Source organism: Diadema setosum, chromosome 9, assembly GCF_964275005.1.
Source record: "Diadema setosum chromosome 9, eeDiaSeto1, whole genome shotgun sequence".
Taxonomy (NCBI): domain Eukaryota; kingdom Metazoa; phylum Echinodermata; class Echinoidea; order Diadematoida; family Diadematidae; genus Diadema; species Diadema setosum.
Genome location: NC_092693.1, coordinates 11,096,554 through 11,111,103, shown reverse-complemented (window position 1 = coordinate 11,111,103; position 14,550 = coordinate 11,096,554). Strand labels below are relative to the sequence as shown.

The following is a 14,550-nucleotide window of genomic DNA, read 5'->3' as shown; positions in this document are numbered from 1 at the left end:
AATGTTTGTATCATCTTGATCTGCCCTTATTCCGTCTCACCTTTACTCGGGAGATCTTGAGCAGACATCACCGCCGGACAAACAAATTCCATCTCTCTCCTCTGCTCTGTGGGCATTTACTATATTAATCTTAAGATTTCCCTCCTACTATTTGCTCAGCCAAATTTAGAGGAACGACAGAAAAAAAGATCTCTAGTAAAGCAAAACAATACCCTTTTAGATATTCCGAGAACTGTTATACGTTCCTTGCTTTACCAGCGGTTCATATATCCCTCCCGCAGCGGCCGAAAATGAGTAAACTATACCCCCTCATCAGCTTTATGGAAGTGTGTAATATAATGATTTAGGTGACCGTCAGATGTACCTCTGTAAGCTTTTCCTGAGGAAAGACTTTCATGGCAACGACAAACAAGGTCATGGCCAAAAACAGGAGGCATGATTCATTTTGCATTCGTGTTCGTCATCAGATGCATCATCGGCAGTACTGATTCTGTTTTGTTTTCATGTATAAATTATACTCTCGGTCACATTCATATTCGCAATGGGCATTGAAAGGAGGATGAGGAAAGCAAATCCGCTCCGACACCCCCTCACTTGTTTTCTCTCGTTTCGTGATGAGAAATGTCTTTCTGAATCAGTCATGCCATTTCTATCAGGAAATAGACTAGTCTTGGATGAGATCTTGCACATCTGTCGCCATGAAAGGGAAATTTAATGTATCATCATGTGGATTTTTGGAACGCAGAAAAGTGAATAGAACACAATCAGTGAAGTTTCATGTAAAACGGACAAGCGGATCCAGGGGCGGATCCAGGAATTCCATAAAGGGGACGCCTTTGGGGGGGCGCACGCACCCCCTTTTTTTCCTTCTTATATCTTTTGTTTTAACCAAAAAATAAGGGGGTGGCGCGTCCGGTGCGCTCCCCTCTGGATCCGCCACTAGGATCATACAAGCTACTAGTGATAATGATTGTCTATAACGTTCCGGTTTAATCAGTGTACCCATTTTCCTCGAACTTCACTGATGCATTATATCATCACTGGATCTTTCTGCATTCATTTATGTGCCTATTGAGTTTTCATCCAGTGCCAAAAGTGCTACACTTCAGACAAGCCACAATTATGTGGAGGCTTGAGATATATAATGACAATATTTGCCCCCTTCTCCATCGACGAACGAATACAGTTGACAGTGGAATGCCCTGGGGATTATCTAAAAAATGGGTTGCATGTCGCTGCGCGAAAACATGAACATGACAAGTGTAGTGTGACTCTATTATAAACATAGCGTCTGTAAATTTAGACGTAACATTTCCACTTCATAAGAATGACTTTCTCAGAAAATTCTATGACATTATTCTATAGCTGGAATGAAATTGTACATAGGAAGATGTCATCTTTTGGTCTTGTCCCCTTGAACAAGGTGTTGAATGTCTAGTCCAACAAACACTCCAACAAAAATAAGACGAAGCAGTTGAAAACAAACAAACAAACAAACAAACAAAAAACAAACACTCATGCACGAGATGAGCAACGATAGGGCATTTTTAATCCCTATATGAACAATTACATAACATCAGAAAGATATATATATTCTCTTTATCCCGATTTACGTCTGAAAACCATGTGATAACGCCTTGATATACAACATGAGAAATAGACATTAGTATTTCTCCTGTGTTACTTTAGGGGCATTGTAGCATTCCAGATATTCATGGATACAGTATATAGGTATATTAGCACATGTATATAGTCAAGTCACGTGGAGGCCACAGTTCTTCATTGGTTCCCACAGGACGAGACTTGTGACAGCTAATGAATCACGTTCAAAAGAAGCTTGAAAAACAAAAACAACAATAACAACGAAGCAATCCGATCATAATTACGGTGCATTCCCGTTATGACGAACACGGTTACAACGAGATTCCGGTTACAACGAAGGAAAAATTAAAGCCGCAACATTATCCATTCTATGTGTTTTTATTGTTTATTTGTTCGGTTATAACGATATTTCGATACAGCGAAAGAAAACTGCCGGTCCCGAGGATTTCGTTATAACGGGAGTCTACTGTATCATCAACAACAATGATGATAAGGGACAGTTCATGCACCCTACCCTCAAGTCTGGCAAGCACTAGTGGAATGTGAAACCATAAACATCTTTTAAGGTTGTTGATAGGAGAGTGACTGCTCTGTGACTATTTAGCAGTGTTTTTAATGTTGCACTTGTGATACTAAGCAAACCGTGTCAGAATAACTTTCTCCAATCAAAGATTGTTATATTGCATGAAAACCGGGGTCAATCAGGATCAATTTTATTTTGAAAAAGTTCCTATTGTTATAAAACAGATATCAAATTACCCGTCTGAACAATAATAATCGTAATAAACAAAACAAAAACCTGCGGGTTGCCACATTCCTGATTTTGGTTATAGGTCATGATAACCTGAATTGTGAAAAGTTTAATGCACTTTCGATCAGAGTCAAAATTACTCAACATTGCTGAACTAGACAAACCAACAACGTATAGCAGAAAGAGACTATAGTACTCGTTTTTTTCCGTCGATTTTATTTACTCCTTGTAAAGATGTTACTATAATATTTCTGCACAATACAATACATTGCTTTTGGTGGAGTGTATCTTTGAAAATCTCAAATTCATCCTCTCCTATTTCGTAGCAATCAAGGAAGCTTTCTGTAGAGTATGAAGATTTAAGTAGCGCAAAGACAACCTACACGGAAATTAGTGAATTCGAGACGAAGTTAAACGGATCTTTGAGAAAATATCTGACAACAGGAATACATGACCATATTCGCATGCATGTACAAGCGTTTTGTAGCACACCAACGTGGAAAAAGGGGCACCACTGAAGTAGGCCTATACAAAATCACGAAAGCGAAGTAATGAATCATATTTCCTTTATATCGATATTGGAAAAAAAAGAGAGAGAGAGAAAATTATATCTTCCTTTTTAAAATTCTGAAATATCTGTACGACAAGGAAACCGTAATCAATTACGTAAAATCAGATCAGGGAGTTGGATTAATCAAATAAAACGTAACTTGTACTATGAAATATTCTCTCTCCTTTACTCTGTTTACTTTTTTCAGTATTCTCTTGTACTGTGATAAAGTCTGCTGAATATTCAACTATGCAGGCCTATGTATGTATATGTATGTATGTATGTATGTACAGTATGTATCTTTCTATCCAATCTAATCTATCTTTTTAGATATCACTTTGTTTGCAAGTCGGTGTCTATATATATATATATATATATATATATATATATATATATATATATATATATATATATATAATAAATATAGCCTTTTTGTTTTGTTTTATGCGCTTTTTCGGAAGAAGCGTGAAATGGCTTACTGTTGTTAAATGCCAATAATTAATTGAACATAATGCCGCCATTACACACACACACACAAACAAAGTTATGCAGCAAGCAGTGAGTTAACTTTAAGTATCCAATAATTTGGCGCAATGATGTAAAACCAAAACTATACCTCTGCATGCTGCTACAAGAATAGTCTAAAAAAATAAAAGGGTTGTCATAATGCGTGACACAATAAAATCCCTCTACAGGTTGTATATTAATGAATGACTTTCAATATCATCAAACTTATGTTCGTCTCCTCTTGGAGTGGTAACAGGCGTGTAAGTCTGATACAATCACTTTTGAAAAGCTACTGACTGCTCACATTTCCTTTTGCAGGACACCGGCTGGTATACATCACGGAACGGGACTTTACATGTAGCGGTTATAATCAAGTTGCGCCATCTACACTGTCCTATATAATAGTAGGCCCTACTTTCGAGCTGCACAGAGATATGTGATATGGGGCGCCGAGGACATTACCGGTAACGCAGCTGTAGATCCGCTGGGATCCTTTTGGGAATTGGGTGTTGCTATATGGTCACGATTAAAAAAAAAACAAACAACAAACAAACAAACAGACAAAAACCTGCGATTAAAGGCTATCATAAGGTTATAAGATTATAAAACAACGTTGTTTAGCTGACCCTAAACGCAAAACTGCATTTCTGATTGATAGCGAATGTTGATGATAAAATTGTGCTTTTATAATCAGTGTTATCAAGGCTGTAACAGATTACAAGTGGAAAGATGTTTGTACATCACTTAGTTTAAGATTTGAAGAGAAAGTTGCGAGGTTATTCACTCGGTTATGATATAGTATCAGAGCGCGAGAACGCCCATCATCAAACAGCAACATCAGGAGCCGTTTCATCAGTATGATAAACGGTTTTACAGCGTGTCATATGAACACGACACCAAAGTCAACGAGGGGAAAAAAAAAAACGTAAAAGAGCGGATGTCGTTCACGCTCGTGTTGCCAATTTGTTAACGGCAAAATGCCTTTCTGGCGTCTTCTGTAACTGATACTCATGCATCGCCACCCGTCAATGTATATGATTCAAAAATTTTCCCCTCTCCCCCTTCAAGAGTTGATAATAATTTTCAGCAAAAACCTCCAGCTGTTTTGACCAAAAAAAGAGTGGCTATGTTGTATCCCAATCCTTGTCACATCCACAGGAAGACTGCCAAAAACATTAATAAAGTCCTGCGAGGAAAGACGCGCGACGTCTAAAGGGTTAAAGTTAATCAAAACTTTGACTCAGGCACACGATCGAGTGCTTTGCACATGCAATCATTATTTCCCCCCAAGCCTAGAAGATGCTACGGTCGTACGGACCGGCTCGATTGCCACTAATGTGTTTTTATCTGTCAATAGGAAAAACAAAGAATCGACTCGACTGCTACCACTCTGCTAGAAGAGCTGGCCAGGGGGTTCTGCTTTCATTTTGTGTGGAAAGTCTGTTCTTATCTTGAAGTCACAAGCTTAACGATTTTCTTGGTGTCAATGCAGACTCTGAAGTTTTGATTCTTGAGTTGCCACGAGACAAGTAGCACTGGAGTTCAGGCAGAATTATAATTTTTTTTTGTCTGCATAAAAAAAAAAAGACTAGAAATCTTGATATTATGTCAGTATCATGCAGTTGTCGGTAAGGCTAAAGGCTATAGTTGCTTTTCGAGAGGTAGGCTTATATATACAATAGTTTACTGTATTATGCAGGCCTACTTTGATAATACAGAAAATAAACTCAGTCTCGCTCATCAGAATAAAATGAAACGTGCAAAAAGCGGACTATGAGTTTGAAAAACGAAATGTGTATTCTTCACATGATTTCAAGGAACTCTGACAGATGGTCACAAACATTCTATTATGCAAAACTGACGTAGTCTCTCAATGACTTGTCAAGTTTCCTTTTGATTTAATGATTTAGTAAAATAAACAAAGAGTCCATGTATCCTTTGCATGGAGTCATCGCATCGAGTTAAACGTTTATGGTTGCAATGATATAGAATAACATGTACTTCTTAGAAGGGCATAAATATGTGTTACTGAGAGGGCATCGCAATACAAATTGTAGCAAGATCTAGAGACAAAGCTCGGTCGATCGTTTATAGAGCAGTCACCTTCGAGGTAACCTCTGTGTAACCTTTCGCCTATTTTGACAAAATTTATGACAAGCGTTCACGGGTCAGGTCAGGGTTGATTTCCGAGGTCGGAGGTAAGAGGAGTGACCCTCTCGCAGGGCACTCTCCTGCTGTACACTTGACCCTTGAACGCAAAGCAAAATAAACAATCCCCCAGCTCGAGGCCCGCTCGTTGACCAGGCGTACGCATCGATAGAGGGCGATGTTTAAATTTGACATCCTCGCCACACTCACCTCCGCTTTGTGCTTTGTGTCATGTATCCAGTATTATGTACAGTATTCAAGCACGAATGTTAATGCCGAGGACTGGTAACGGGTACATTAATTTTCTTTGGAAGATTTCGTGATGAGCATATTGGTATGCAAGTTACGTACTAGGTGTTATTGCCCTGTGTCTCTGTAATGACATGTTATGGACGATCGGCATAGGAAAAGTTTGCTGCTGCTTTTCAGACGATTCCAGTCACTTGCACGGCTACATTTGGCCCATCAATTCTCACTGATTTGTGTTCTTGCCGTTGTATCTCTTCATAATTTGCGAACATTTAGTAAGATAAAGTTACAAAAAAAAAGATTCACAATTATTTTCACTATTTACATATGATGACTATTTACATCATGTAAATTAAATGTGATGACAGCACTTCAAACACAAATACATTGTATACAACCTGTACAACGTTTATCTTACAAAATATTATTGGTGAATGAGGTAGCACCTACAACATATACCTGAAGTTTATTTGTACAGGTATCACTATTGTGTAGTGATGCTTCCATGTCATAAATTCAGATATTATTTTGATCATGATGCTGTTGATCAAATTCCCATAAGCACCCTGCCCTTCATTCTCTTCAAATTTTAATACACTGTAATACAACTGAAATACAGTAAACTTTGCATGAGTCCCAAGTTCTTGGGGACTGAAGAAAATACTGAAGTTCCACAATATGCAACTCTCGTGAGGGTCCAAGTTTTGCAACACAAACACTTTTCAATTTTTCTGACTTGTTCACTCTGTAGTTACATTGTATTGTATTGTATATACTGCATACACGCAAGTGGATACGACTAGTGTTTCGTCATGTTTCTGTTGTACAGTGTGTATGTTCCTGCTCACTCTGACATGCATTTGTCCATAAATTGTCATGCAAGCATACCCTTGTACTTCCAACTTCAATTGAACGGGCTCTTCATGGAAATACATAAGAGCTAGTGTACCCAAAACCAGAGCCAATGCAAATGTATTAATCTTTGTGTCTGCATGTGCGTGTCACGGATAATGGCAGTTCCACTACCCAATGTTCAGTTTAGACAGTGCCATTCACAACTAGCAAGTCCTCATAATATTATGCCAACAATCACCACGGCCATCTGCACTTTGTTTCGTTCATAATAAAAGGGATGGTATTGTATTGGTCGAGGTAAGGATTGAGCTTTTATCTACATTGTATTTGCCAGATACAATATGTACTAAGAAACCACTTATGAAAATGTTACAGAGCATACCTTTCTGAGAGGAATTCAAAGTTATTTGACGAAAATCGGTTTTGAAATGGCAGAGATATCCAAAAGCCAAGTTAAACAAAGCGATCCTAATGAAAGGTGGGTCACACCTTTTATAAGGATCATTTTGTTTTGGATATCTCAGCCATTTAAAAACCAATTTTCCTCAAATATGCTCTGTCATACCTCATTATGAGGTTTCTCATTATCTCAAAATGTAATCAAAACTTGTTGTAAACCTGAAGCCCCATCTCAACCAAAACTGTACAATCCCTTTAAAACCAGGGAATTACACACACATACAAACACCACAGAATACTGAACACATTCCACATATTATGGCTTCATCTGAGAACATTGCTCATTATTTACTGCATGGCACACAGACGCCCACACAAAACTAATTTGGTTTCAAGTTCCAATAAGAATTGGTCACATTGATTCATAACAGACATGTACATGTGCAGAAAACTGGAGAGCCCATTGGAGTTGCATGTCGTGCTTTGATAGTGGAGTGTGATGTACAAATTTGCGTTGTGAGATTTACTCAAAGACCCTGCTATTTCCAACTTGCTCGATTTCATTATGTATTTCAGTGAAGAACTTGATGTTTACTTGGATTTGTCCAATAATTGATTCGGCAAATTCGTATTCAGTCTTTTTTTTTTTTGTTTTTTTGTCTTTTACACACGTGTGGGGGGGAGGGGGGAGGGGGTGGGCTTCCAGTAAGGCCATATTCAGCTCATGTGACTGAGACTTATGTGGAGTTTACTGTACTGTATGTGATGATTTAGTAAATACAAAAAATTTTACTTCCTTGAGTATGTTGTCAAGTGTGTTGTGTGATTTTGTTGCTCTCTGTTTGTAAGACATCTCATGCCCTCCCTCTCTGTAGATTTCAGACACCAATGCTGTTCCATTAGTTTTTGAAGCCTGAGTAATATATGTTACATTTATTCAGTCCATTTTCAAAATCTTCCAAGACTGCATCCAGACAAGAGATCACACACACACACACACACACACACACACACACACACACACACACACACACACACACACATGCACACTTACAATACACAACCACACAGCAGCACTCAATCATGGTCACTCATCAGTTGGGAGACTGCAGTTTTATGAATATGATAAAAAGAGAAAATCTTCAAACAGCAGGACCAGATGGATACAAGTCACAATACAGATACCATTATCCTGTATTTATTGACAAAATGACGTCAGATGTTATGTCACGAAATGTTCATTTCTTGGCATGATGTAAGGGCTTCAGAGATCGGGCACTGAACTCAAGGATGTCTCAAATTGCAGTTACTATGATATGCGAGTGTGTGAGGATGTGTTAATGGCTTCTCCGGTCAGATCTGTGCTTTGGGGGTGAGGGAGTGGAGAGAATTTACTTCTTTTTGGGCTTGGCCTGGGCTTCTTCTGCCTCCTTCTCCTTGGCACGCTTGGCACGGATGCCGTGAAGCTTCTGGTTGGAGCGAGCCATGCGCAGGGCCTGGTAGACACTGTGCTTCCTCTCCTCGTCGGTGATGGCCCGGGCCTTCTCGCGCCTGACGGCCTTCTTGATTGGCATGACGGGTCCTGCCAGCTGAGTGGCCAGCTTCAACTCGGCCTCCTGAATTGTTGGAAAAGCAAATTGTACACAAGGAAGAAATTGTGAATTCTCCGAGCAACAACAGCTTTAATTGCAACTGATTGACAAATTGCCCTACATCGACGTAAATAAGCACTGAATTGATCAGTGTTTTAGTAGTAGCCATGATAAAAAATCATGGGCGTACATACTCGAGCAGGATTCGAACCTACGACCTCCTTTAATGGTTTGCTATACACAAAGCAAATTTAGAGATGAGACCCAAAGTCTGCTTCAGGCATTGAATCTAATTCACTTGGCATAAATAAAACATTTCAGCCCTGAAACTATTATGAATGATAAGAGTATGAACCAGTATAGCCATCCCACCCCCTTTCTAAATTTTCTATTTATTTGGTTATGGACTGAAGTGTCAATACCACAATTTTTTTTTTCTTTCTAAATCATAATTCATACACAGGTCATCCTCCAAAACATCATGAATATAACTTCAACAGCAGCATTCCAACGGATAGATAAAATGAAAACACTGCAATACATTGCACACCAATTAAGTTTAGGGCGACTTCAACTGTGTGTAGTTTCAAAGGACATTATCTTGCAGGTCAGCAGCAAATACGTATCTATATCCTGTCTTGTTTCTTGGTTCTCTCCCCCCCCCCCCCCCCCAACCTTCATGAAAACACTATCAAAGAACATAGAGTGCTGTAAGATTGATACTCTATCATGGGAATGAATGCATTGTTGAAAAACAACCAGAATCCTGAGTAACCCAATGGACACTAAACATTTAATTGAAGACTTCTTCGGTTTAACTTTGGCTGATTGCACAAGGAGGTCATCTGCAGTGCACTCCTGTTAACGAACACGGTAATAACGAAATTCCGGTTACAACGAATAAAAATCCAGGTCGCAAAATTATCGGCTCTAGGTTTTCTTATTGTTTATTTGTTCGGTTATAATGAAATTTTGACATAACTAAAGAAAACTGTCGGTCCCGAGGACTTCGTTATAATAGGAGACCAATGTACAACATTGCAGGATAAGGGATACGTGGAAAACTTTGTTACCACCATCCCACGAAAAGGATTTCAGACAAAGTGTGGGGACACTATGGGAATAGCGAGACACTATGTGAAATAATTTGGGCAACACACGTCTCTGTGTACCGTTTTTCATATTCTGATCAGCTTTGTCAAATGCTTTATCCTCACCATTTATGCTTGGACATTGAGAGGCATCGATTCCACTTTGTATAAAGGTAATAAAACTACGGTACTCTTCCACTTTGTATGAAGGTAATAAAACTGGCAGAGTTTCTCATCTTTCACATCAAACTTGTAATGTCAAAGAGCCCTTTACATGTATCTGTTCAAACCAGTGTAATGTTCTATTGAAATGTAGTATTTCTAGCATTATCAAAATGACAAAAAAATAATACATTTTTCTATGCGGCTTTCTTGCAAGGACAGACTACATTAGAACAATCATCCTTTGAGTCAAAACATCAACAATGTTCATATCAGAATTCCCATTACTCACCTCACTGTCACCCTTCTTGGGCTTGGTGAGCTTCTTGGGGAAGAGGATCAGCTTTGATCTGTACTCCTTGAGGCGCTGGACATTGGCCTGAAGACCCTCCACGGACCGATTCTTCCTTCTGTGGTCAACAGAGATACCAATTGTGGGGGCAAACTTCTTGTGGATTCCAGCGGCCTGCAGGGTACATAAAAAGTTACACAGGTAAACATGGTATTTTTCCGCAGTAAAAAATGTGCCTTACTCAATTTCAACAACATCATAAGTCAATAGGACACCAGAAGGCACATGCCTCTGCAGATGTTTTTCTTTTCTCACTTTTTTTATCTCTCTCTCTTTTCTCTCTTTCTCTGTCTTTCTGTGAACTTCTATATTTTGGTCTTAAAGGTAGGGAATCCCATTTGCATGCCTTAAATGAAGAGTTGTATAAATACAGTGGTACATGTTGAAGAGAGTATCATTTTAGAAACTCCCATAAAGTATTGAAAGTGGAAGGTAACATTTAGTACATTTTTTATTGACCGTTAGATTTTGAATTGAATTTTTTTCGGGGCTCACCGTAAATTCCAGTACATTACTAGGCTACCTTTGCAGACCAATGCACTGCATGTGTGTCCATCATGTATATTTTGTGAAGAAAGTTCATCAAAACTTACAAACATTTCTATATACATTCTTGCCACACACTCTATATGTTATTACATCAGCTCTTATACTATTAGATTTGTGTTTATAGATAAAAAAAAATACAGAAGACTGCAACAAAAAGGCTTAAGTGTGGCTGACACACAGAACTACTGAGTAGTTGAGTTTTGTGCATTATTCAAATTGTAGATAACTGTTGACTTCCAAATTTCTCAGCAGTGGCCTAAACAAGTCCCCTGAGGTTCATATTTAATGTTTTGCTGCATTTTGGGAAGTCTGTAAAAGGCATCCCCTACCTTTAAGATCTCAATGAGCAGTGTCATCTACTACCCCTAAAATGATCGCTCATAGCAGACCAATGTACTATAAGTTAACACTGTACCGATTGTTCTGTGATTTATGTGTATAAAATTAGAATTGTCACAGATTCTGGGTCTAATGACAACAAATCAACTAAATATGTTTTCAGGGGCATAGCTGGAGTTTAGAAGCACACACACAAACACATAAACAAGAGATAGGGAAACAAACAAACAGACAACATGTGACCCTGCATCACAAAACAAACAAAAAGTAGCCAGACATGGATTTTTAGTTGAGGGCAGATCATGAAACAGCAGACTCTAAGTTTTGAAATGATGTATAACTCAATTCAAATGGACTAAATATTGGAAAGAAAACACATGCTCTGGAACAGTGTAAACTGAGAAAAGAGGCTCTGAAGTACAGGGTCTATTCAAGCACTGTATCTTTACCAAGCTGTGCTAGCTGTGTAATGAATGGCACCAAAAAAAAAGAAAAGAAAAAAAAAGGATGTAAATCACCAGGGCAACAACAATGGAGATTATCAGATTCAGCTGAAATTGAGCATGCTCTATAAACACATTCTGTCCATGATTAATGTCATCTTTCAAAGCAGTAGCATTATGCTTTCAAAAGTTATTAGAGTTGAAAGTGAAGAGTGTGCAAAGGATTTTTGAGAAATAAAGAGGCATCTATAAGACATACCTGATCACACTACTCAAAAAAAAAAAAAAAAAAAAGTTGGAGAACTCACTTTCCCAGACACTTCATGATCCCAAACTTGGGAATTAAATGTAGGAGAAAAGCTCTTTCAGAAAATATGAAAAACTCATAATTGACTTGGTTAACACATTTCACCTTTTTTGAGTCCTCGTGTAAAATCAAGACGTAAGACTTTTTGTTGGTTTTGTGATGCACGGTCACAAATAGATGGACATGCAAATAAAGTCCTTAGTTAACGTTTTCTACAGGCTAATTACCTTCAGCTCTTCAAGCGTAAATCCACGTCCGGCCCGGACCTTGTTGTGGTACTTGAAGGTCTGGCAGGTAACCTGAGGTCGCAGTGGTCCAGCAATGGGGCGGGGTGCTATCTTCCTCGCTTTTTTAACACGGTTCTTGTGCCGCCTCTCCTTGCGCATGGGCTGGTCAAACCAGGTGCGGACATAATTCTGCCACTCCTTGCGGAAGTGGACATTGGGAAGGCGTCTGTTTCCCTTTCGCGTCATGGTGACAACTCTGTTGAGTTCAAAATACACAATAAGTCATATCAATCTTTTTTAAATGATTGACTTCAAAACAGACTCAATTAATGAAAATATTAAAGAGAGAACAAATTAATGAAGACTGATAGTGTAAATTTAGATCTGTGTCCATGTGCTAAAACATAATTTGAAGAAAGATTTATTTGAAAGTTTGTGACTGAAATAAAGACACATGAAATAGAAAGGGTCTTAAGTTGTTGAAATTGAAATGTGGGTGGTGATGTGATTGTTCTACTTCAATACTGAATTTGTCTACACAATGGCTGAGCCCATTTTCATACAGCTTGGTCCTGGATCTGTGATTGAGTGAACGATCTGCATGCACAGCTGCATGACACAGACTGTTGACATGTCGAGTGTTGTTATCAATGTCACTAGTAACTACACGCAGCCGCTGTCGCGAAGCGACAGCAGCTGCACCTCTATTCCTTCGCAGACGTTGTCATTTTTCAGTGTGGTTGTGCGACTCCTTCATGAATATCTTTATTAGAAAACTAAAATACAAGGAATTATCGTAATCTATGATAATCATTCAATAATCGGTACGCGATTTTTTGTTTAATTACGTCAAAAACTCACCGAAATCTGTGGCTGAAATCAGGTCTATAAACGTCCTTATTGCTTCACTCCTCATCTGCCTGTTATTTGAATGGCATTCACTCTCGTATACTACAACGTACAACGTAGGTAATCGGAGAGGCGCCCTCTAGCTCTCCGACTACCTACGTTGTAGTATACGAGAGTGAATGCCATTCAAATAACACGCAGATGAGGAGTGAAGCAATAAGGACGTTTACAGACCTGATTTCAGCCACAGATTTCGGTGAGTTTTTGACGTAATTAAACAAAAAATTGCATACCGATTATTGAATGATTATCATAGATTACGATAATTCCTTGTATTTTAGTTTTCCACGATTAATAAAGATATTCATGAAGGAGTCGCACAACCACACTGAAAAATGACAACGTCTGCGAAGGAATAGAGGTGCAGCCGCTGTCGCTTTGCGACAGCGGCTGCTTGTAGCTATGTCACTAGCACCAAATTAACAATCAATGTTAGAATTCTATGCCATTTATGAACCTCTCTGTTCTACGAGTATCCCCCTACGCTCTGGCCCTAACATTAGATCTTCCGTCCCTCATATCTCACCCACCAATGAATGTCCACCACATCCGTCCATGCACAGATGCACGCGAATTTTACATCTTGTCAGTTGTAAGAACGTCTACTGACGTAAATCTAACAGTGTTAGATCTACATGCAGATTCTACAAAATATGTACCGTATCTTATGTCTACACACACGAGACATTGCCTTAGTATAAATTAATGCAATCAACCATGATAATGATTCGAACGTGTCGTTACCTACATCCCCTCAACTCATGTCTCAAGTTTGTATAAAAAATGTGTGCGCACGTATTCTTCAGTATAAAATTCTAAAATAGTCTAGCTCTGGCTCCAGTAAACAGTATGTTGAGGACATTTATGTGGCGTTGAATTGTGGACAATGTAAATTACATGTATTTAACGCTATAAACTAGACAATGACTGATTCTAACCGTTAGATTCTATTCTACACTGCTCGGCCCTGTCGCTGTACAGAACGCCGTGCTTGGTAGCTTGGGCTGCTACACTTCACAAGACGTAGCCTTTATCACACGTACATTGTCTACTATTTCGTCTTGTGTCAGACGTGTTTTCCACAAATATCACGAATTATCCTAACGTATAGACTTTTGATATTTAACTAAATGTTTAAGGAATGTCTTCATATCAAAATTATGAGCGATTGGCATAGATTTGATTGATTTTCCCACGATATGCATAATAGGAATCCTACCACCACATCAGTGCCCTTCGAAAAGGAAGCTAGCCAACACTTTACGATACAGTTGAACATTCAGATTCATTAGTGATCTTATCATGATTAGTTTCGTAATATTATACTCATTCAGAATATATTACGGTTTAATTTTAATCTAAAAAATTAAAATTTGACATTTTATCTTATAGTAAAAAATAAAAGTCCCATATATTGAGTTGTTGTTGCATTATTACAAAAGTTCCGCTTGGTTTTGCAATCGGCAATACATTTTCGTATAGTCGCTAACTTTAATTCCTCGCGAACGAGAGTACAGC

The 14,550-nt window shown here is 38.5% G+C and overlaps 1 protein-coding gene across 1 annotated transcript; it reads right to left on the bottom strand.

The window, feature by feature from the left end:
* Positions 1 to 8,225: 8,225 nt before the first annotated feature.
* LOC140232640 (large ribosomal subunit protein eL13-like) lies at positions 8,226 to 14,289 on the bottom strand. The gene is made up of 4 exons (XM_072312740.1): positions 14,252 to 14,289; positions 12,124 to 12,379; positions 10,199 to 10,372; positions 8,226 to 8,677 (listed from the first exon to the last, which is right to left on the bottom strand). Exons 2-4 carry the CDS (start codon positions 12,367 to 12,369, stop codon positions 8,453 to 8,455), a joined length of 645 nt encoding a protein of 214 aa, XP_072168841.1. The 5' UTR covers positions 12,370 to 12,379; positions 14,252 to 14,289; the 3' UTR covers positions 8,226 to 8,452.
* Between the last annotated feature and the right edge of the window lie 261 nt (positions 14,290 to 14,550).

Coding starts and splice junctions, on each gene's coding strand:
- LOC140232640 (XM_072312740.1), bottom strand. CDS start 12,369: ATGACGCGAAAGGGAAACAGACGCCTTCCCAATGTCCACTTCCGCAAG. Junction 10,373..12,123: donor TTACGCTTGAAGAGCTGAAG/GTAATTAGCCTG, acceptor TGTACCCTGCAG/GCCGCTGGAATCCACAAGAA. Junction 8,678..10,198: donor CCAAGAAGGGTGACAGTGAG/GTGAGTAATGGG, acceptor CCAACAATTCAG/GAGGCCGAGTTGAAGCTGGC.